This window comes from Motacilla alba, chromosome 24 (genome assembly GCF_015832195.1).
Source record: "Motacilla alba alba isolate MOTALB_02 chromosome 24, Motacilla_alba_V1.0_pri, whole genome shotgun sequence".
NCBI lineage: Eukaryota > Metazoa > Chordata > Aves > Passeriformes > Motacillidae > Motacilla > Motacilla alba.
The window spans coordinates 2,752,340-2,776,791 of NC_052039.1; the positions used below are offsets into that span (position 1 = coordinate 2,752,340).

The 24,452-nt window shown below is 50.8% G+C and overlaps 1 protein-coding gene across 3 annotated transcripts in view; it reads left to right on the plus strand.

Annotated features, from left to right (window-relative positions):
- The window catches only part of LOC119711303 (protein CEPU-1), a 363,561-nt gene that overhangs the window by 187,509 nt on the left and 151,600 nt on the right, over positions 1–24,452 (plus strand). The window contains exon 1 of one of the 3 annotated variants that reach the window (XM_038161309.1): positions 5,654–5,699. The exons of the other annotated variants lie outside the window; for them this stretch is intronic. Within the exon in view, the coding sequence (XP_038017237.1) occupies positions 5,669–5,699 (31 nt within the window). The 5' untranslated portion in view covers positions 5,654–5,668. Of the gene's footprint in view, positions 1–5,653; positions 5,700–24,452 lie in introns of those variants that run through there. 3 annotated transcript variants of the gene reach the window in all.

Genomic DNA, 24,452 nt, shown 5'->3' on the forward strand with positions numbered 1-24,452 from the left:
GGCTTCATTTATCTTGGAAGGATGTAAAAGGTGGGGATGTTTTCAATTGAAACCATCTCCATTCTCAGCCCATTTTGCAGGAGCCGTTTTACTGGTGATGTGACACGATATCAATAACAATGAGGTTTCTCGCTGCCTGCTCTCGTTGTTTATGGAAAGGAGTTTCAGAAAACATATTATTATAGAGAATAATGGATGGGCTGTAGGGAGACAAGGAAATAATTGCATTGAGGGGGCTTGAAAACATCATAAAGCCAAGAATGGAGTTTGGTTGGACTCTCATGTCACAAGGTCCCAAGGACTAAACTAATTCTCCATAAATCTGTGCAGCCCATTTAGACTTACGGGATTTCTTTTCTTCCCTTTTCTACTAGATTTTTTTCGCCCCTCTTTTCTTTTGAAGAAACACCACAGAGGAGATGGAAGTGAATAAAAGCCACCCAATCCCCAATTATGGTGATTAATTATCCGTTTGTATTTTGTTAGCACCTATAGATTCTCTGTCAGGGGGCTGAGAGTCATCTAAGCACAGAGTAGAAAAACATGCAGCCTTTTTTCTAAGGAGCTTGGAGCTTCTTTAAAAAAGGAAGGAATGAATATTAAAAATAAAAACAACTAAATAATTAAAAAGGAAAAGAAAAGGAGCTGCTACAAAGTTGACATCCAGATCAGAAGTGTTGCCAGCACTCTGACTGCTAAAACCTTTGCTCTGGGTTTATTTCCAACTGCCAGAGGGCAGGTTTCGATGGGATATTGGGAAAAAAATTGTTTTCTGTGAGGGTGGGGAGGGCCTGGCATAGGTTGCCCAGAGCAGCTGTGGCTGCCCCTGGATCCCTGGAAGTTTCCAAGCCAGGTTGGACGGAGCTTGGAGCAGCCTGGGGTAGTGGAAGGTGTCCCTGCCTATGGGAGGGGTGAAACGAGATGGTCTTTAAGGTCCCTTCCAGCCTGGACCATTCCATGATTCTCTTCCCTCCAATCCATTCTGGAATTCTACAAATTTTGGCTGCTGTTTGGAATATCTCAAGTTGTTAAAGCCATTAATTCAAAGCAGAGCCTATTTGAATTAGGTTGTAAATCCTCAGTTATGCTTTTGAGGGAATTTGAGATCCATCTGGGCATGAAGTTGTAAAGAGTTGGGCATCTCAGTCCTTACCCTGAGGATATCCACATTCCCAGTCCTGAGACATACAGGGGAAAGCAAGCATCTTCCCAAAACTGGGCTGAACTTTTCCCCTCCAGTGGTCATCCCACTGGAAACCTCAGATTGCTACATCACAAAGCCCCCATTACTGACCATTTCCCATAAGACATTTTCCCTCTATTTTCCAGTCAGTCTTTCCCCCCCAGGCCCTGTAATTTTTATTTGCATTACATCAGTCTGGGGGAAAATTCAGAAAATCAGGACTATGACCAGTTCTTTCAGAAAGTGATGAAAAGGCCTTTTCTGCCTCAGGGAGGGGTTGTTTGTTCCAGCCTGGAACCATGGCATTATAATTATCATTAAACTGGGATTAAACTGAAGGATTAAATTGGTGGTGGCTGGTTATTACACTTCCATGGGCTTCCCAGGATCTGAGGTCAAATTCAGGATGAATGGGACAATTTATATTCCCGGCATGTGCTGGTTGTATCATTTTTCAGTCCTGTTTTCTCCACTTTCCTGGATTTTAGGATCCTTCCTTAGTTTAATATGGACTCGTGCTGGTCTAGCTCTGTCATAGCTGCCAAAACCTGCGATGACTTTCCGAGGGGATTTGTACACCTGCACCACTCTGGACGATTCCCCCGGTGGGAATGGCTCCATGCACTCTCCCAAATCCCAGCACTGCCAATGCTGGGTGAATAATGGCTTTTAAAATTCTCTCTCACAGCTTAGTTGGTGGCCAGGGCAAAGAAACAACATCTCCTTGAGGTCACCTCGGAGAAAAGTGTGGAGCTGGGTTTCTTTCAGTGACGTCAACCCAGTGTTTCTGTCAAATCCTAATGAAACAGTTTATGCAGACGTGGAAACCGACCCATATGCTTCACTCAGCGTAGCCTTTTTTTAACCTTTTAGATAAATGTCAATTTTTTGGAATGACAATGACATTTCAAGTGAGAGATTGAAATGTAACACACAAGAAACATCATCCACGAGATGTTTTGACTTCTCTGCAGCTCCCTCCTCTCCCCGTTCTATTTATTTTCTGTGAAAACTGTTCGCTAAACCTGACTTGAATCCACAGATAGCTTCGGTTCCTGAAAATGACATTTTCTAGCAAACACGCCGTCAATCGAAAACAAAAAGAAATCAATCTTACAGGCTCTGCTCACCTTTGGTGCCAGAGCCAGCCCTGGGCTTTACAGCACATCGTGTTGCTCAGAACCACTGGGGCTGGGACATGTGGGTCTTCTGACCCTCTCTGACATGCAGAGCTTTTGCTTTTCCAGCTTTGCAGCCCAGGAATTTTCTGTTTTGGATCAAGTGCTGTGCTTTGGTGGCTCTCTGCAAGGTTGGAGAGGAGCATTTGGAGGGGTTTGGTTGCCATCCTTGCTGATGAAATGCACCAGCCATGCTCCCCTGTAATCAAAAACAAGATCAGAGAATCCCAGAATGGTTTGGGTTGGGAGAGACCTTGAGGACCATCTTGTTTCAAGACCATGCCAAGGGCAGGGACACCTTCCACTATCCTGGAGTGCTCCGAGTCCCGTCCAGCCTGGCCTTGGGCACTGCCAGGGATGCAGGGGCAGCCACAGCTGCTCTGGGCACCTGTGCCAGGGCCTGCCCACCCTCACAGGGAACAATTCCTTCCCAATATCCCATCTAACCATGCCCTCTGGCAGTGTGAACCCATTCCCCTTGTCCTGGCACTCCCTTGACCAAAGCCCTTCTCCAGCTCTCCTGGAGCACCTTTAGGTCCTGGAAGGGGCTCTGAGTTCTTCCCAGAGCCTTTTCCTCTACAGGCTGACATCCCCAGCTCTCGCAGTCTGTCTCCATAGGAAAGGTGCTCCAGCCTTTGTAGCATCTCCGTGGCCTCCTCTGGACTTTGTCCAGCAGCTCCTCATCCTGCTGATGTTGGGGTCCCAGAGCTGGACACAGTGCTCCAGGGGGGTCTCACCAGAGGGGAGCAGGGGGGGGAACAATCCCCTTCCTGCATCTGGTGCTGATGGTGCTGGGAACACAGTCCAGGACAAGGCTCGGCATTCTGGGCTGAAAGCACACATTCCCAGGTCAGGGAAGATCTGAGCCGGGAAGCAGAGTGTCCTTGTCACACAGGAGCAGAGCTCTGCATTAGCATCATGAGCACCCGACTGCGCCGGGGGAACAGAGACATGGAATGGGGAATGACACCCACAGCCTGACATGGGATGGGCCAGGATCAGACATGGAATGGGGAATGACATCCACAGACTGACATGGGATGGGCCAGGATCAGACATGGAATGGGGAATGACACCCACAGCCTGACATGGGATGGGCCAGGATTGGAGACATGGAATGGGGAATGACACCCACAGCCTGACATGGGATGGGCCAGGATCAGACATGGAATGGGGAATGACATCCACAGCCTGACATGGGATGGGCCAGGATCAGACATGGAATGGGGAATGGCACCCACAGCCTGACATGGGATGGGCCAGGATTGGAGACATGGAATGGGGAATGACACCCACAGCCTGACATGGGATGGGCCAGGATCAGACATGGAAGGGGCAGTGACATCCACAGCCTGACATGGGATGAACCAGGATTGGGAGCAAGGTGCTGTCTCTGGCTCAGGAGAGCGATGAAGTGCAAACCTCAAGTACTTCATCACTCAGGCTCTTGCTGAACTGCTGGCTTATGAATCAGTCCGTGTCCACATGATTCCCTGAGTCATTGTCTAGAAAGGGATAAACGCTGCTTCTCAGCATCTCATCCAAATTGTCCTCCTTCAGCCCCTTTATTTTTGTCTGCTGATGGTGTTGTGAAAGAAAACCTTCAATTTACAGAGAGGAGATAAATCAAATCTTAGCTGTGCTGCTTTGCTTCTGTTTTACCCCAAAGAGTGTGTGGCTTTCACAGAATCACAGAATGCTTTGGGTTGGAAGGGACCTTAAAGCTCATCCCATTCCAGCCCCTGCCATGGGCAGAGACACCTTCCATACTCCAGATTGCTCCAAGCCCCAGCCTGGCTTGGACACTTCCAGGAATGTGGCAGCCACAGCTTCTCTGGGCAATGACCTGGGGAAGGCACTGCTGCAGGAAGGTCCCAGGGTGTGAGGATGGCTCTGTTCCCCCTCCTTCTGTCAGGCTGGTTTGTGGCAGAGAGCAGGGTGCACCCACGTCACTCTCTCTGTCCAGTGTGAGCTCTCAACCTTCTTCACAGCCAGGGAAAATTAATGGCAAGCAGGTTTGGAAGGTAGATTATTTCATTATCATCGTAATTGGTGCTTATAATTAGTTGTTACTCTGGCGTGTGATGTGCCCTGAGCTCTGCGACTGCAAAGTGCAGGAGCAGAAAGGAAAGGCTATTTTTATTTTATTATTAATTATGGCTGTTGTTTATTTTATTGGATATTTATGCACTTGCTGTTTCAATCAAGTAACCTCAGCTCATTTGGCTTTGCAGCAGGCAGATGGTTGGGCTTTGCCTGGCCTGGCTCTGGTTCAGCTTGGGCTCTGCCTCCTGCTCTTCGGTCAGCCGTGCCTCGCTTTGCCCAGGAGAAAATTTGGAATAGCTCTGCCTGCCTCGCTCTGTGCTTGCGCTGTGCATCCACGGAAATTGCAAACCCCCCTATCAGCGATGCGGGATGCAGATCCCTCACTGGGGATCCAGAGAAGCATCGCTGCTTCTCCCAGCCGGGACCACCGTCAGCCAGGGCGCCTTGCTGGAGGACAGAAGCCTCTTGTCGAAGGCAAATCACCCTGGAAAAGCCGCAGATATTTGCTCTGAGTCAGGCAAAGGGCCCTCTTTGTGGTGCGTCAGCCTTTCCCCGCTGAAACAATAAATGGCCTTTTCCTCGTTAGCTGACGCAACCCAACAAAGCGCCATTGATTTTGGTGGGTGCTCCATCAGTGACAGCGAGGCAGGGACGGGGTTTACGACCCCACCGGCTTTTCCAGGCGCGCACGGACATGTGGTTGGGTTTTAATGAGCACTTTGGGCACAAAGTGGGTCAGCGCTTTCATCTGCTCTGCCTTGTCCCCCCCACCCCCGGCTCCCTCCTGCAGCACAGACCCGAGGATGTCACCGCGCGGTGGCACGAGCTGCCACATCCCGGGGCTGGCCCGTGGGGGGTGGCAGCGCCGGGAGGGGTCCTGCTGGGACACGGGGCTGGAACCTGCTGATGCGGCTCCCCACGGATCCTGAGCTTTGTGCGAGTGGCCGTCGTGGTGCGCTTTGAAGCCTGAAACCTTGAGCACTTCAAACGGGCAAAGGACAGGGGGATGATGTATGGGAAATTAATATCTAACGGGGCTAAAAATTCTTCTCGATGTCGCCCGAACTCCCCTGCCCAGCTGAGCTCTATTTACTTTCATCCCATCCAGAGCATTTAGCACAAAGAGACCCCTTGCACCCTTAATTTCCGAAAACACAAAGCCTTCCATTCCACCGCATCCAGCTGAAACCTTCCCTTTTTCTCTCTCATTTTCCGGCTCGCTTTTGAAACCCTCTTCTCCCTCGCTGCAGCCTCTCAGGGGATGAAGCAGCAAAGTTTGGAAAGGAGAGCAGGTCGGTAACCCTTTTGTGGCCGGTTTGGTGCAGGGAGGGCTCCTGAGGCTTCCCACATCCCAGCCTTTGCGGGAGCAAAGCCTCGGCACCACGGGCACATTTAGCAGCGGTCAGTGCACGGTGGAGGGTTTGTAACTGGAAATCGGGATGCTGGAATCTCATTTATGTCGCAGTAGGAGGATAACAAGTGAGAGCTGCCTCTCTGGCGCAGAGCGGAGCATCCCGGCGGAGCTGTTTTGGCTGTAGGGAGGAGGAGGGAGGATGGTTTCAACATCAGGGCACCAGCCCGAGCCCGGGGGCAGCCGGGTTCAGCCCTGGGCTCTCAGTGTCGCGTTACTCACCCATCCCTAGGGAGTGCTCCCCATTTCCTTATCAGAGCTGGGGATGAGTTCAGGGAGGATTGCTCCACGCCGAGTGGGAATGGTGTGGGCTGGAACCAGCCTGGCATTTCATACCCCACCCCTGCACGGACAGGGAGTGTCTGAGATTATCGGGGCTGGGTGGGGGAGAAAAAACGCAAAACAAGTGATGTTTCAAAACACAGCCTCGAGATTTTCCCAGGCTGATTTGTCGGCCCTCCTTTATAGGCTGGTGCAAAAACAGGGAAGGAAAAGCAGTTCTTTAGTGCTGACAGGTTAGAGGTGAGTGCTCCTGGGGGATCTCCCCGGGGCATCCCCGTGCCGAGGGCCGGTCAGGGCTCGGATAATTGGAAAGGGTCCGGCAGGGCTTCAAGAGGCGGCTTCAAGCAGGACGGTGCCGGGAGCCAGAGCCCTTTCCGTGGGGTCCGACCCCGCTCCTGCAATCCCGGGGTCCCATCGGGCGGAGGTTTTGACTTCCCTGTAAACATAGCCTGGGCTTGGTGCGCCGGCATTGTGAAACACGGAAGGGTGGGATCAGCAGCGCCGTGCCAGCTTCCTGGCACCCTGCTTTGTTTGCCCCGAGGCCTTTGGTTGCTGCAATTGTGTTCCTGTCATTCCAAGAGGTGTGTGAGCGCCCGGGGCAGAGGTGCTGCTCCCACTCCCGTGTGCCCTGAGCTGCTGCAGGTGGGGCTTGGCCTGGGGGCGCTGACCCTGAACGGGAGCCTCCCCTCCACAGCTGCTGGAATGAGGCAGGAATTGCAGTCTGGGGATGGAAACTTGTCACTGGTGGAAGGACTGGCTGGTTTCTAACTGCTTATATATACATATATGTGTGTGTGTGTCTAAATATATATGTATGTATGTATATGTATATATATATACACATATGTATATGTACATATATACATATATATACATATATAATGTATCTGTATATTTATGTATATATATGTATCTGTGTATATGTAAATAAATGTATATGTGTGTGTATATACGCATATACACACACACATATATATGTGTGCATATATATATATATATATGTATATGTGTGTATATATATATGTATATATATATGCCCAGAGAGGTTGTTGACTCCTCACCCTGGAAGTGTTCCAGGCCAGGCTGAAACAACCTGGTCTAGTTGGAGGTGTCCCTGCAGGGATGGAATGAGTGTTGGAGGTGTCCCTGCAGGGATGGAATGAGATGGGTTTAAGGTCCTTTCCAAGCCAAATGGGATTCTGTGGCTCTAATTTTCTATATATTTGTATACCTGTGGTTTTCTGCCTTATGGGGTGACACCACAGTGCATTTAGTTCCCAAATAAGCCCTGCGAGCCCAAGACTGGAGTCACAGGTGTGTGCAGGACATGGCTTTATGGGTTGATGCCTTCTTGCTGTGCTGTTTCTCTGCACTGGAGTGAAATTCTGTAGTTTTCACCTTTCGTTGCTTCTCAGCAGCCCCTGGAGAGCCCCTATTAGCACTACTGGAGGTCTGACATCTCCTCCTGGATATGGGCCGGGATGTGGAGCCGACCAGCCTCCTCCAGCCTCCTCAGGAACAGCTTAACGTGACCCCAGGGGTGTCCCTGAGCAGGTGCAGGTCCCTGGCCGTGGCACCTGGAGCAGCTCTGAGCCCAGCATCTGTCAGCAGCGTTTTCCTGCGGGACCAGCGGCTCGTGAGCCATCCCTGCAAAGCTGGGCTCTCTTCCATCGCCGGGGGGCCTGATCCTCAGCTGCTGGGAGCTGGCACCGTGTCACCAGCAAATGGCCCAGCTGGTCGGCTGGTGGCTGCCGCTGCCCGTCCCTGAGCAGCCAAACCTGAAGCAGCCCAGGGCCAGTTGGAACTGCTCCCCTCTCTCTGCCTCCCACTCTTTTCCTCACTTCTCCCTTTTAATTCTCTCCCCGTCTGTTCATCTCTCTCCCCTTCTGTTCAGCCCTCTCTATTCTTGAGCCATCCTTCTTTTCCTCTGTGAAGAAAGCTTGGGGAGGAAGGGAGGAGAGCAGTCCAACTCCATCAGTTTTTCCAATACCCTTCCCTAAAATCTCACCAGGTTACATTATGCTCTAATAGACTTTAAGCCAATCTGCCTAATGCCACTGCAAAGGTCAATTAAATTCACCCTAAAAAATTTACTCCTGGCTCATTATACATTTGGAAAATGAGTTAGAAGCACAAGCTGCCCCAGAGGTTTCTGATATTTTCCTAATGAACATGTCTCCTAATGGAAAGAAAAGAAAGAAAACCAACACAGAAAAAAAAAAGAAAAAAAAACCCTCACAGCAATTTGAAAGGAATATTTTGCTGGTCCGATGGAGACAGTGGAGTAAGGCTGAGTGTAAGGTGAAGAGGAGGAGGAGGGATGTGTGATGTGATATCTCAGCGAGGTCATTACACCCACCAGAGGAATTTTTTTAAGGAATTTGCTTGCCCAGGCATTTGGGCAAGAGCTTTGACCTTGTGTCCATGCCTGGCCCCTCCTGAAGGGTGGCTTGGCTCCGTGCTCCCAAGGCACATCCACGGTGGCTCTGTCTCAGTGCACTCACAGCCCACCCACGGCTTCCTCACCCCGACAGCGTTTTGTGCCTGCGGGGACTCACAGGCTAAAGGAGGCAAAATTAATCAAGTGAATGATTAATTGCAAACTGTGACCTGGCTTGCTGAGAGTGACATCTTTGAAGGGCTTTTCAGGCTGAAGATGCTCAATGTGAAAGGCCTTTGTGGACCCTGAGAGGTTTTTTTGGTTTGTTTTTTTCTTGAGAGAGTGGTGAGAGGGCTCTTAAAACCCCTGTGCCTTTGAGGGCACAGAGTTATTTACTGCTCATCAGATTTTCATCCTCATTTCTAATGTGTAGATCCAGCCAGGTGCAGGACAGAAATAAATTCAAAGATGTTCACTGGTCCTTTGGGCACCCAGCTGTGGGTGCTCCCCACAGTGCCCAGGATTGGGTTGATTTGGAATCCCTCTCAATTATGCAGAGGTTTTGTTGAACATGAACTGCATTTTGAATTCACAATTTCATTTCCTGCCCTGCAAGTGGAGTTTCTCAATGGGGAGAAGTGGGGGAAGCAGAGCATCTCTCCAAAAGATTTTCTAGGTTGGAATATAAACCATTAGGAACCAGCAGAGGTGCTTGGAATTAAAATGAAGCAAATCAAGGCAATAAAAGCACAAACATGACTTTGTCAAAGTCAGCGTGTTCCCATGGGAAGTTTTAAATTTCAACAAAACAGCATTTCTGACCAAACAAACAGCCCAAATCCCTCCCATTTGTGCAGGGATTTTATGTCCTGGGATGGTTGGTTGAACAGGACTGAACGTGTAACTTCCACTGGTGCAGAGATGCCACCACTGGGTGTGCTGGGCTTCACCACACCCAGGCTTAGTCACTTAAGTCATAGGGGTCTGCTTTAACTTGGTCATCTGCCAGCCAGGGGAGACCTTCCAGCACCTAAGAGCTGGAGAGGGACTATGGAAAAGTGCCTGGAGTGACAGGACAAGAAAGAATGTATTCCCATTGCCAGGGGGCAGGATTAGATGGGTTATTGGAAAGAAATTCTTATCTGTGAGGCTGGAGAGGCCCTGGCAAAGGTTCCCCAGAGAAACTGCAGCTGCCCTTGGATCCCTGGAAGTGTCCAAGGCCAGGTTGGATGGGGCTTGGAACAACCTGGGACATTGGAAGGTGTCCCTGCCCATGGCAGAGGTGGAAGAGATGGTGTTCAAGGTCCCTTCCATCACAACCCTTCCATGACCTGTGTTCCTCACAGAGAGGGTAGTCCATCCCCTCCTGCAGCAGGTGGCTGAAGGATGTGGGATCCATGGATTCCAGCCCTCTCCTTGTGTCCGGCTGAAAAGCCCAGTCTAAGCACCATAATCTAAACCAGGCTGGAACTCCCGGCTGAGCTGCTGCCTTTCCCCAAGAAGCTGCTGGGAATTTTCTTGCAGAGCTGTTGTTTTGGCACGGGGAAAAGCTTCAGGGAAACCGAAAGCCTGGGCATAACTCCCTTCAGTTTGTCTTTAATTACAGCTAGGGAAGAGGTGGTAATTACAACACACCTTTCCCTTGCACAGATCCTCAGGTGGAATCAGCGCTCAGAAATATGCATACTAATCAGGAGCCTGGCTTTTGCCAGGGTTGCTGTTGTGTTGGTTGGGATTGAGCAGAGCGAAGCTGCCCAGATGGCATCCAGGATCTGGCTGGCAGAGGAGGCTTTGCAGAACCATGAGGACAGGGAAAGCTGTTTTCTCCCTCTTGCTACGGATATTAAGCAGGAGCTGGGGACAGCGGGATGGTGCTTGCAATGTCAATTATTAGCGTGTTTAGTAAATTACCTAGTAAATTGGCCCTTAAAATTTCCAACTGCGTGTCCTCTCTTGCACTCCAAGCCTGCAGCTGAGTTGTTTACACTCTTTCAGCAGGGAAGATGGATCAGCTCTGTCTCAGCTTCTGGACGTCTTGCAGAGAAGAGCCTGAGCTGATCCTGCACGCTGTGCCGGGCTGGGAGGCGGAGGGAGGGTCTTGCCCACAAGCACAGGAACCCTCACCTTGGCCCAGCTTAAAGCTGAAAGAGCCGTGACGGGGCAGGCAGGACCCCAGGAATCTGTGTCCTTGCCATCCACACACATCCGCAGGCTCCCAGCAGGTTCAGTGCTGTTGGTGTGTCACAGCATCTCCCGTGGTTCTCCTGATTGCCTTCTCTCTGTGCGCTCGTTCCTGGCGAGGGCTGTGCCTGGTGCGGCGCAGAACCGCTGGCACTGGGGGATGAGCTTGTCCTCCTTTTCTCACAACAGCAGGCTGAGGGAGAGGCTGGCAAATGAGAAAAGCAGGTATCTATGTGATGGGGAGGGAGAAGGAGGCTCTGCAAGCTGCATGAGATGGGTGAAACAGTGCTTTGCTGTGGTCTGCTGGCCACTGCCTGCTCCTTAAGCTGATCTGGGGAGCTTCTCTCTCTCAAAATCTGGGGTCAAATAGCTGGGAGATCACTGTGGATGAGCCTTAGGGATGCTTCTGAGTAAGGGCAACCCTGGTCCCATCTGCTTTTGGGCTAAATCTGCCCAGGGTCTGCCTTGGGACCTACCCTTTGGGGTTGGGACAGCATTGAGAAGGCCTGCCTTTATTTGGGACTGATCCCAGGCCAGATCCCCTTCCTCCCCCATTTCTTCCCATTTTGCTCGGTGGGATGTGCATGGTCCGTTTGCCATTGCAAGGCACATTTTCCCTTCTGTGCATTTCCACCTTTCTTTTGCCTTTTCACGTGTTCTGGAAAGGTCAGCCCATATCTGGAACATGCTTTAAATTTGCACAGAGAGCCGGGGGCAGGAGGAGAGGGGAGCGTCGTGCTACTGCAGCTCTAGCCCTCTCAGAGGGAGTTTTGCTGCTTATTTCCCTACTTTTATGGATGGATGGGATGCAGGACTGCATGAAAACCCACCTGCAACTTGAGGAAATCGCCTTTTCTCAGCAGAAATCCCCCAAAGCACGGAGTGGTGGTGTTGTAACCCCACCGGCTGTAGCATTCCGCTGTCCCCCCTCCAGTCTCATCTCTTGGGGTACATCAGCCTCGTCCTTCCTCTCTCCCCGGGGCGATCCTCACCTCCTCCAGCCCGCTGCTGTCAGCCGAGCGTCATCCCCCCGCTCCGTGTCCCGCTGTGCCGGCAGCGCGTGTCCGACCCGCTCCCCTTGCCGCCGCATCCTGCATCCCTCGCACTTCTCCCGGGAGCGCTGGGGACGCCGTGGCCGACGGCGTGCCCCCTCCTTGTCTCCGCGTCAGGCCCTTACCTTGCCTGTCAGGCGCTGCCTCCTCTCGCCGGGACCTGATGCTGCTTCATTTCTGTTTTAATTTTGCTGCGGTTTCGCGACAGCCACGGCGGGGTCAGGAGTTACAGAAAGGTTACTGGTGAGTGATGGGTATTGACATCCTTAACAGCGCCCTGACCCCATCAGTCTCGCTCTGTTCTTCTTTTTCCTTACACTTGCCCTGGCTTTTTTCTTTTAAATTGGCCTCTTTCATGCATAAAGCTGCTTCATCACATTTTACCCAAAGCTGCAGCCGGCAAGGCAGGAAGGGAAGAAGGGAAGCTCTGATTTGCCCTGGCTGGCATTCAGGGAGGCTTTCATTCTCTTATTTTTCTATCCCAGGAGCCTCGTGTGCTGCTTTTTGCCCCCTTTTTTTTTTCTTGGATCTGCCCGTTCACCTTTCCAAATGCCCACCTGGATTGTCACGCCTGTGCCTGGGGCTGTCATGGGGGCTCGCACAAACAACCAGCTCACCTTGTGCAGGGCCAGGCTGCGTGTTGGAGGCTCAGCAGCAGGAACAAGCTCATCCCTGCTCCTTGTCTGGTGGATTCCATGTGCAAACAGCTGGGACAGCTTGTCCAGAGATATACACCAGGCTGTAAAACCCCAGCACAGCAATTCAGGTGCAGCCTGTGAAGCTCAGAAGGAGTTAGCAGTGGGGGGATGATAGAATTTCTACTCAAAAATTAAAAATAATTTTTAAAAAAGAAGCTGAAAATTATTTGTTTTGATGAAAGAGATTAGCTTTAGATGGGATACTGGAAAGAAATTCTTCCCTGTGTGGGTGGGGAGGGGTGCCCAGAGGAGCTGTTGCTGCCCCATCCCTGGAAGTGTCCAAGTCCAGGTTGGACAGGGCTTGGAGCAGCCTGGGATAGTGGAAGGTGTACCTGCCCATGGCAGGAGCTGGAATGGGATGAGCTTGAAAATCTCTCCCATCCCAAGCCATTCTGGGATTCTGTACATCCCAGTGTTTCCCCCCAGCCAAGGCTCATGGCATCCCCTCCTTGTTGCACCTCATAAACCCCAGCCTGGCAGCCCATCACTGCTTCATCTGGCCAGACATAAACCTTTGCACAGGCTGTTTGGAAATACGGCACAGCTCATTCTAAACGTGTCTTATCTCCCCGCTGAGGAGCTGTTGTGGCTTAGCAAGGCTGGGTTTGCCTCCCTTCTGCAGCTCATCCACATCTCCACTCCCATCCCAGCGCTCTCCTTCCCTCCATCCCACGACAAGCTGCCGTGACGTTATCAGATGCTTCAGCACTAAAACTCCTGGCACGCAAACTTCTTTTTTTTTTGGGCTTTATTGTTGCATCCATAAAACTGGCTGGGAAAACTGCTGAAGCAGTAACCCTGCTCCCTTTTAAAGGCAGCTGCAAATCAGCCCCACTCCCCGGTGCAGCACTGAGCTGGTTTTATGAGCCCTAATTAAACAGGATCTGCCCTGTGGTCCAGCTTCCACCCAGCCTATCTGAGAGATGGGATTTAATGGCTGGGGTTATGGATCTGTGTCCGTGGGCTTTGGCTCCCCTGGAAATGAACTGTAATAGGATGGTGAATGGATTAAAGTGAACGGAAACAGCCCGTGCAAAGCCGTACATCAGGTGTGTGTTTTGTCTTAGCTGAAAAACGCAGGCTGGGGACTGAGTCAACCTGTTTTAGGGTTGGACAAGGAACAATCTAGCCCTGTTTTGTGATGCTGACAAATGGGAATGGGCATTAAATAAAGGAAATAGTCATTGCTGAGAGAGTGGAAAAAGGCTGTCGACACACCTGGGTTGTGCCTGTAGAATACTGAGGTTTTCAGGATTTTGTAGAATACCAGAGCAGGGTTTTGGTAACTTCAGGCTGGCTTGGGCCGAGATCCTCCTTAGAACGGGATGGCATGGGCTGTCCCTTTGCTTGTTTTCTGTGGAAATCTCTTTAAGGCTTTTACCTCCTCACATTTCTTTGTGGTGGCATCTCTACAGGGGAAGCCTCACGGTCCTGCCGCGGCAGGAGGAGAGAAGTGCTGGCACCCAGCACTTGACAATTTATTTGAACCCTTGAGTCTTTCCAAGAAAGCAATTTCTTTGATATTTCTCTTGGCATTTGAAGAGGGGAAAAGGTATTTCCCACATACACGCGCTGGTTTTAGCCTTCCCTTCCCTGAAATGATGATTTCTCTCTTTGTAAAAGTCAGCTGCATCTTACAACCCATAAACAGGGTGAGGAGGGAGGTGGGGAGGAGAGTTTGCAGTACAGGAACTGTGTAGTGGTGTCCATAAGGATATTGGAATTTTACATGGCACAAGAGGATCCTTCCAGACAATTCTGTGCACCCAACATTGGGCTCCCCCAGCTGTGTCATCCACAAGCAACAGTGAAATATCAGCAGCATCATGGCTGGGCTTAAATCTTTACTGAATCTCCATTTTTCTTTCTTTAAACGCTTACAGAATAAATGGAATTTATAATCAGAAACCATAAAATCTCTGATTTATGATTCATCTTGATGACAATATTTAATAACTCGTGTATATTTTATTACATCTTTTTAATGCCCTGTTGTGGAATTTTACTTAGGCATTTCACCCTCTATATCAACCTGTCTCAGCACAGATGGGCTGACTTTTTTGCCTTGGGCTGGCGACAGAGCCAAATGTGCTCCGGGCTGGGCTCTTCCCAGGACTGCCTCAGCCTGTCCAAGCGGGCACGGAAAGCAGCGCTGGACATCCAGCCATGGTTCCAAGAGCTGCTGCTCACATTGCAGATCTGATGTCTTTCCCTGCCTGGGCAGCTCATTTCCAACATCCCCAGCCAAGTTTCGGTGCAGGTGGGGAGAAATATTCAACTGTAGGGCCTCTCTTCCCTCCTCAAGGACTTTTTGCTTGGAAACGCGGAGCTATTTAGGTTATTGCTCAAGTGTGTTCTCCTCTGGAGAGCTCTCCCTGCCTTTCTGGGACCATTAGTGCAAATTAGCTGCTGCATCCCATCATCCCCCAGCCTGCAGCACCCAGGGTACGGATCCTCCCACGGGGAGGGGATGCTCATAAGCACCAGAGCTGCGTTCTGGCTTGGCTGGGAAGCAGCAGCTCCCTGCATCCCTCCCTCCCAGCTGGCTTCTACAGCCAGAGCTGGAATGCAGAGAAACAAGGGATGGGCAACAGCTTGGGATGGATGAATCCTGAGGTTTGGATGCAGGAAGGGTTCCTGTGCTTCCTTAGGCACTGTCAGGCTGTTTTGGGTGTTAAACCCATGCCAGCACAGGGACAGGTCATGTCTAGAGCTAGTCCTAGGAGGGACTGCAGGATTGGGACCTCATCAGCCTGATTTTATCCTGTTTTTTTGGCAAGTGAGCCGGGAGCGTATGATAACATCCATTTTCCCCTGCTGAGCGTGGTCTGGTGGTTTGGTTTTGTTGCTCCCCAAGAAGGATGCTGCCCCAACACTACGCTGGTGCTTGAGCAAGCCCGGTGAGGGGATGGGGTGCCAGGAATAGCTGGGAGACACGGGCCTGGGGCTGGCAGCACCCCAGGAGCTTGTTGGGAGCGTCTGTGCAGCGCTGCCGTTCGCTGCCCATCCATCCGGCGCTGCCATCGCCTCGCTGCTCCTGGCAGGAGCCGGCCGAGCAGCCAGGTGGAGAGGAGGAAACGGGGCGAGACCGGCACAGCCTCCCCGCGCTGCCGGCAGCCATCCGCATGGACGGGCAGGGCCGAGGGGCCGGGAGGGGCTGGGGGCAGCAGCGGGACCTGGGGACAGCAGGACAGGCTGCAGAAGGGAAGGGGAGAGCGCGGGAAGCAGTCAGGCAGGGACGGAAAAGCAGCATAGCATCAAATCTTTTTTTGTTTTTGGGGTTTTTTTGAGGCTTTTTGGCACCCAACAGCAGGACGATGTGGAGCTGCTGGGGTGTGTTCAGAGGAGGCCACGGAGATGCTCCAAGGGCTGGAGCCCCTCAGCTCTGGAGCCAGGCTGGCAGAGCTGGGGGTGCTCACCTGGAGAGGAGAAGGCTCCAGGGAGAGCTCAGAGCCTCTGCCAGGGCCTGAAGGGACTCCAGGAGAGCTGGAGAGGGACTGGGGACAAGGGCCTGGGGTGACAGGACAGGGACAATGGTTTGACACTGCCAGAGGGCAGGGACCAATGGGATAATGGGAAGAATTCTACCCAGTGAGGGTGGGCAGGCCCTGGCAGAGGTTGCCCGGAGAAGCTGTGGCTGCCCCATCCCTGGGAGTGTCCAAGGCCAGGTTGGACAGGGCTTGGGGCACCCTGGGATGGTGGAAGGTGTTCCTGCCCAGGGCAAATGTTTGGAAGTGGATGAGCTTTAAAGCCCCTCCCATCCCAAACCATTCTGGATTCCTATTATATTTGGGGTTCAGCATTTTTTTGGGTTGTACTTTTTGGGTACAGAGAGGTTGGTTGTTTGATTTTGGAGCCTTGATGAGGTGACCCTGTACTGTCCCTCCAGCAAGGAGCACTGCAACCACTTGGCTCTTGCACGGAGAAGGCAGAAAAGCCAAATACCTGAATTCCATGCACTGTTATGCACCCACCAGTCTGTTGGTCCTGGGTGCTGATGGTTCCTTTTGAAATGAACAGAAAAATTCAGTCTCCTTCACAATGTTTTGACAGTTTTTTGGGTTTTCTTGTTGGTTGTTTTTTTTTTTTTGTGGGGCTCAAACTGTTTTGCAAAGAACTCTCAGGGCTGGATGAAATGTTTGTGCTGGGAAATCAGCCATCTTCAAAAGGGCTACTTCTCCCTTGCAAAACATTTGCAGAGTTTTCATCTGCGCTTTTTGGCTCCTCTGATACAAGGCAGAAATCATCCTGGGAATTGTCTTCCCGATGGTTATTCTGCTGTCTCTGCTAGGAAATAGAAAAAAGGCATAAATGAGAATAACTTCAGCCAACCAACGGCAAGAAAACATCCTCTGTGCTGCAGGTTGCTGGGCTTGGATGGTTTTGGTCTAAACAAGGTCATCGATCCCAAACAAAAACCTGCCTGATGTGAGTTGAATGGCTGAGATCTCAGATCACAGGGATTTGGAGGAACTTTTGCTATCCTTGACTGTCCCAAATTGCTCTTACTGGCTGCATGCCATTGTTCTAAATTTATTTATTTCCTTATTGAACACCATAACCAAAGAGGATTTTGTAGAATCAAGGAATCGCAGAATGGTTTGGGTGGGAAGGGACCTTAAACCTCATCTCAATCCAGCCCCTGACATGGGTAGGGACAGCTTCCATTGGGCCAGGTTGCTCCAAGCCTCATCCAACCTGGCCTTGAACAATTCCAGGGATGAGGCAGCCACAGCTTCTGTGTGCGGCAGAGACTTTAAAGCTGCATTGCTGGCTGGGAGGAGCAGGATGATCCCTGTGCAGATCTGAGCAAGAAAAAAATGGCATTGGTAGGATGAAACTCCATCCCTGGAAGGTGGAGGTCACTTCTCAGAGCAGGCACATCACAAGGCTGGGCTGACCCATTCCACCCATAAATTATAGTCTAGCAAAGGAGGAGAAACCTCCAGAGGAGGTGAGATGGGGTCACACTAGCTAAAGACCTTCTGGGCAATGTTGGAAATGAAGAAAAGGAATTATTCCTGGTCTCCAAAGGTGGTAGGACAAGGACTAATGGCTTGGAGCTAAGAAAGGGAAATTTTTTCTGCTTGGCTATTAAGAAAGTGCCCCCCAGTCAGGAGGGAAGGGGAAGAGTCCCCAGGGAGGGAGCGCTGGCGCCGGCCGCAGCGCAGAGATGGGATGTTAATGGAGGTGATGAAGGGAAGGTTCTTTAGACAACACAAGAGGTCAACCTGTTGACCTGAGCCAACTCTCTCCTGGCCCTACAATCTGTACGGTGCCATGATAAATTCCACTTCCCTGACTTTACTGCGGGTGCTTTATTGCTCGACTTAATGGCTGGGAAATGTCTTCACTTGACTGCTCCGTTCAGATGAGAGGGCTGTCTGTGATCCTCGGGCTTAAGCAACAATTCACTGCCTGCAAAAGGATGATGCCTTTTTATTATCTTCCCTCTCAGAGCCTGGACTCGAGGTCCTGGCTCCTCTTTGCCACTGATTTTTCCCTTTCTGACCTCGTTCCATCCGTGCTACCTTGCAGATTCTCACAAGCTGCCTCTGGGAGCGCATGTTTGGCGTTTCCATCCTCTGAGTTCTGATTTGGCAATGGTTCTATTCAGTCAGAGACAGGTGGGTGGCGTGGGGCTCCCTGAGGGTGTTGTGACCCCTTTGGATTCCAGCCTGGAGAGCAGGAGTCAGGTGTGGAGGAGGATGCTGGCAGCAGATGTGTGTGGTACAACCAGCCCTCCTGTTTTTATTGCAGCTCCCAGTGGTCTCATCAGAGTTGATGTTTTCTTTAATGCTACGGGCACTGTGCAATTGCAGAGGAATCCAGGCTTTGGGTGAGCAGCAGCTTTGAGATGCTGGGGTTGCACAAAAAAGTATGGCAATATGTCTGGAATCTGCCAGCTAATAAACCCAGCTCATCTTAATTATGTCTGCTTTTATTTTAGAGGTCAAAATGAAGGTTTGCAGGGCTCTAATTTGGAGCAGTGGAACTATGGAGATGTTCCCAATGGGAATTTTGAAGGAGTCCAGTGCTGTGCTGGGTTGTGGTGATGGAGGGGTGGCCCTATGTTGCAGGGAGCTTTGAATCATTCCTGGAGGGAACCAACTGTGCGGGAAGCTTTTATTTAAGGAAGTGAGGGAAAGATGGTGTTTGAGGCAGAGCCGGGGCTGTGGTGTGTCCCTGGGCTGGGCCGCAGGGTGGGGGTGAGTGGGCACTGGCAGCGTCCTTGCAGCTGCCCCCAGGCTCTGCTCCCCACGGAGCCTCCACCTTTCCTTGGATAAACGCCGAAGGAACGTGTGTCCCTTTCTGGAGGCTGTTGGAGTGAATTGTGAGCAGGCGACGGGAGCAGCAGAGGAACTGTCACCACCAGCGGCTTTTTGTTAATCTGATCCGAAGGTTCGTGCTGTGGATGTGGCTGGAGCTGTCCCTGCTCTTCCCACGGGTGCAAGTGGAAATGTGCAGGATCCTGGTGCCTCTGCCTGCATGGAGGGAGACAAGGGAGGCCGATGCAAGAGGGATTTTCCTGTCTCCACCTCTGTTTTTGTATCTGCATCTTTTTGCTCTGCTTCGTTTGCCCATTCCCAAACAGACATGGAGATGGAGAAAGCCACCTTTGGAATTCTGGCTGTGAATCCCAGAATGGTTTGGGTTGGAAGGGACATTAAAGCTCACCTAATCCCATCTCCTGCAGTCATCAGAGACATCTTCAACTAGACCAGACTGGTCAGAGCCTGTTGGTCTTCCATCAATGTACATTTCTGCACAGAAAGTGCCTTTATTGCAAAATTCCTGGGATAGTTTTTATTTTTATCCAGAGAAATTGATTTTCCATTGGGCAAATCTAAATCGAGGTGACTGCCTGGAAGCAGCTCAATGGTTTAGTTGTCTGATGGCTAGGCCAGGAGTTGTCCCTGCTGACCAGAGAGACCTGCTGGCAGGAAGTGGGAAGCACCAAACCCCAAAACCCCAAATTAAAACCCACTGGAAAGTAAGTTGCCACATTCTGTCCCATCTACAGGACACAGATTACACTTTCAGGAGCTGGGAGCTAGCTGGAATGTCCTTGCATTAGGTAAACGGGGGGAAAATAATCTATTGCATGAAAATTTTGCTTTTTGGAAATTTCTGCTGAGATGGGGAGGTTAGAGGATGTTTTCTTTTTTATTTAAACATATATAGACATATATATATATACACACACACATATATATTTGAGTTTCAGCAGCTTTCCATTTCCTAGTCAGCTCTCTGCACGATACCATTTCTGCAGGCAGCAGATGACTTTTTCCCCCTCAGGAAATTTTCTAATATCAATTTAATTTTGACTCTCACAGCTGCATCTATTCCGTGGGGAACCTACTCTACGGCCTCGCCAAGAAAGTGTTTCCTCTTAGCTGCGAGTTCATTTTCCAGCTTTAAAACATCATTCAGTCATTCCTAACGAAAGGTATAATCAACTTTAAGGCTCCATGGCTTAGCTGAGCCCCTAATGGAGATGGGATCATTCCTGTAAGATCATTCCAGCAATGGCTCAGCCTTTATTTCCCATGGCAGCTGTGCTGGCACCTTGCAGAGGATGGATTTCAGTGGATGAAACTGCACCCAGAGGAATTAGAGCCAGTCCACGTGGATGCAACTCTATGAGTTGCTCCCTCGGGATGCATTCTGGCATCCCACAGGGATTTGCTCCTTCTCTGTCGTTGTGGCTCCACAAATCCTGCGCAGCTTCTGCAGGAGCAGATGATAAAGAATTTGGTCCAGCTTGACTTAAAACAAAGAAAAAGAAGGAAAAAACAAACCCAAACAGCAAAAATCCCCCAGCACAAACACAGTTTGTGTCCCATCTGATTGTATTTCCATGCCCACGTCTGCTCTGCATAAATGTTTTTGGAGCACCAACGGGGAATTGTCTTCATTTTCTGTGCTGAGCAACGGGAAGGGTTGGGGTTATTCCAGACCCTGCTGAACTCCACCATGGATACAGTTCCGTACATCCCTTCCTGTGCCCATCTGCTGTGGAAATATGAGTGCAAACAGCACCAGGAAAACAGGATCAGGAGGAGGGAGCAGTAGGAGACCTGTGAGGAACATCAGGGCTGGGCTGGGCTGCCTTGGGAATGGGGTAGCGTTAAATCGGGTCATGGAGCACTGGAGCTCCAAATGGAACCCCGTGGAGCAGGGTGGGGTTTATTCCACTGAGCGTTTACCCAGCCTTGTGGAACAGGAACCTTGAGCTGGTCTGGGTGGAGGAAAGCCCTGAAAAATCATGGAATAGGATGGAATGGAATAGAGAGAAGAGAAGAGAAGAGAAGAGAAGAGAAGAGAAGAGAAGAGAAGAGAAGAGAAGAGAAGAGAAGAGAAGAGAAGAGAAGAGAAGAGAGAAGAAAGAAGTATATAATTGAAAATAGAATTAGAATAGAATAGAATAGAATAGAATAGAATAGAATAGAATAATTTAGGTTGGAAAAGCCCTGTAAGATCACTGAGTTCACCCATTTCCTCAGCACTGCCACACCCACCACTTAGCCAGCTTTACACAGCTTTTAAATTCCTCCAGGGATGGGATTCCACCAGTGCCCTGCTGCCAGAAAAAAATGTCCTGGGGATCCCAGGATACTCAGATGTGCCACAGGGCAGGGGAAGGACTATAGGGATGAATCCACCCCTCAGGCAGGGCTGGGTGCCCTCCCTGCAATGAGTTCTTAAGTTTCTTAAGAGTTCCCCCTCCCTGTTCAACCCTAAAGTAGCTTATGAAGCATCAAAATGACAGAAATTTGGAAATAAGCAAAACCTCCAAGTCTTCCATCTCTCTCCCCAGAGGAAAAACCCAAACAGATGAGCCAACAGAAATTTTTAATTGAAATGTTTGGGTACAAATTACCTGACAATCCAAACAGAGGAGTTTGGAACCCGTGCTCGAGCTTCTCGTTCAGAAAATATTGAAGCGACCTGACACTTTCAGAACTCCCCATAAAGCTTTGGAAGTGAAAAATTAATCCGGAGCAACCTCTTTCTCTGCTTTCCTAAAGCAGATTGGCTTTTGATGGATGCTTTTGCCTCCTCAATAGATCCCAAGCAGACGAGCCTGGCTCTTCCCCGTTGCGTGGTGTGAATCCCTGGAGCATCAGAGAGTGGGAATGCACCTGGGGCTGCTCTGGGTGTGAGTGATTGCTCTGGATACCTGGAGCATTTCCATTCCTACCTCCTCTCCTTTCGCTGTCCCTGTCAGTCCGCGTCCATCATTCCTTCTTGCAGCAGTCAGGTGTCTGTTGCTGCTGCCTTTTATCCCTCTGAATCTACCTCATGGGATTAGGCATGGAACGGAGAGTTGTAGCATATAATAGCAGGGCTGTAATTACCTGATGAATACGGTGTAATTACACCGTGGTAAAGCTTTTGGATAACCTCACCACCTCCCACTTGTCCCTATAACTGGAATTTCACTCCATTTCAGCTCTTAACGTTACCTCCATCTCCAAAATTGTGGCTTTGGCTTCCTGGTCACCATGGAAGGGTATTTATAACATTCAGTGGCACCACTGGTTTTGCGCTTACTCTTTAATTAATTTGCGGCCATGGAGCCTTGAAGTCGTAGGAATAGAGTGAAAATTGCAGGTGTGGGAAGCAGAGCTGTGGTGTAATCACACCACAATTGCTGGGCAATCACACCCCGCAAGCTCAGCGTAAAGACACATTAAAGTTTTGGTGGGACCTCCCTGGGGTCTGTTGGCACGGGTTTGGGTGGGCAGAGGGATTTGAGCTGCTGCAGGTGCAGACAGGTTGGACTTCTCATTCTCTATAACTCCCTGACAGGAGGGTGCAGGCTGGTGCAGGAGGGTGCAGGCTGGTGGGGGTCAGGCTCTTCTCCCAGGGAACAGGGACAGAACAAGAGGAACAGCCTCAAGCTGTGCCAGAGGGGTTCAGGTTGGACATCAGGTGGAACTCCTTCATGGAAAGGGTTGTTGAGCATTGGAAGGGGCTGCCCAGGGACATTTGGAGTCCCCATCCCTGGAGGTGTCCAAGGAACACCTGGACGTGGCACTCAGTGCTCTGGGCTGGGTGACAAGGTGAGGATTGGTCACAAGCTGGACTCAATGATCTTGGAGGGCTTTTCCAACCTTAATGATTCTGGGATTCTCTGAATTCTCTGTCTCTCCTTCAGTTAGCAGCTGTGGAACAGCATTTTCCCTGATCCATCCTGCTTGCAGCTTCGAGCCTCTCAGCCCAGCCTGGATGTGGCCTGGTGGCACCACTCAGCAAACTTCATCTTGACGAGTGACGTGAAGCTAATTACCACTCTCCTTGCACATTTCCATCCCTCTGACTCCTGTAAAACCAGCCCAGCCATTTCCCTGCCTTTTGGAGCTGCTATTTGGGATACACAACAAGCACTGTAACATAATGGATTTTTATTATTATTAGGCTCCCAGTGCCCGTTTCCCTGTCAGTGTAACAGGGCTAATGAAATGTCCCCACCGCTCATGGGGCTTGGGAGAACAATTTGGGCGGATCTCTGCAACATTTGGAAGAGGTGGAACGCTGGCTGTTATTTATTACAGATCTGGTTTACTTAGCCCTGGGTTTATTGAGTCTCCCACTCGCAAATGCCGACCACAGCTCCCAGCGCTGCTCCCGGTGCCAGGGATCCTTCCTGTTGCTTCTGAGTTGCCAGCTGGACTTGTTGTGGACTCCAGCTCAGGCCAGTGGGCCAGGTTCATCCCTGGTGTACCATCATTGACTTTAATTGAGCTACCCCAGGGAGGAATTTGGCCGCTCTGGTTGCGAGCTGTGCACTGATGCCAGGCAAAAAGCACAGCGGGTGCCAGCAAGGGCTGTGATAGCCCCATTTCAGCGTGGGACAAAATCCCTGCACCTCTGTCTGCTGTGTGACACCGGCATCCACTGCTGGGCAGGGAAAGGGGAATTCAGCAGCACATTGCTTACAGGACTTCACATCTCATGGGGTTCCAGATTTCATCTCCCTGTCTTGTTCCTGGACTGCCTGGAGGTAGACGGAGAAAATAAGCAAGAAGGGGGAAGAATGGGCAGTGGATCCTTAAGTAATGTGAGGTCTGACTCAACGCTGAAGAGCTGCGGCTCTCAGACCCTCTGGATCAGACCCAATTTGCTCCTTACATGCTTGTAACTGGCATCAGAACACGCGCATAGAAGCAAACCCCTGTTTCCTGGTGGCAAGGTTTATTCTCGTTTTAATCAGAATCCTGGGTACCACAGCCCCAGCATTGCCTGGGTGGGTGACAGTCACTCCTGCAGCATCACCTTGGCCACCCCCGGGCAGTGCTGGACCCTGCCCATATCCCAAATCCTCTTCCATCACCTCCTGCACACTGCCTGGAGGCAGCTGCTGCCCAGGGAGAGAATTCAGCCGCCTGGTTCAAAGCAGAGGGAAAGTTTCCGTGCTGGCAGAACTGGGGCAGAATTTTAAGAGTGTCTGAATTTCCTCCCGCTCCGTCTGAAGTGAGGCACATCCAAGGATGCAGCCCTCGGCTTTCATCCACCTCACCGCAGGCATTGTGAGCTGTTCTCCTCTGAATCCGCTCTCCCGGCTTCGTATTTCCTGGGGTGTTTTAGAGAGTGGCTCTGGCTTGCTAAATGCAGGGGCATTCTAAAAAAATACATATAATTAACTCTAAAAGCAACAAAACCGTGCTTTTTAGTGCATCCTCCCATCTCATTCTGCTGGGATGGGGTGGGATGGGGTTGGTTCTGTGATGGAAAGAGGTGGGTGCTGTGATGGGATGAGGTGAGAGCAATAATGGGATGAGGTGGGTGGGTGGGTGTTATGATGGAAAGAGGTGGGTGTTGTGATGGGATGAGGTCGATGCCTTGATTGAATGAGTTGGGTGCATGATGGGATGAGGTGAGAACAATAATGGGATGAGGAGGGTGCTGTGATGGGATGTGGTGCATGCTGTGATGGGATTGAGGTGGGTGTTGTGATGGGATGAGGAGGGTGCTGTGATGGGATGAGGAGGGTGAGGGTGCTGTGATGGGATGAGGAGGGTGCTGTGATG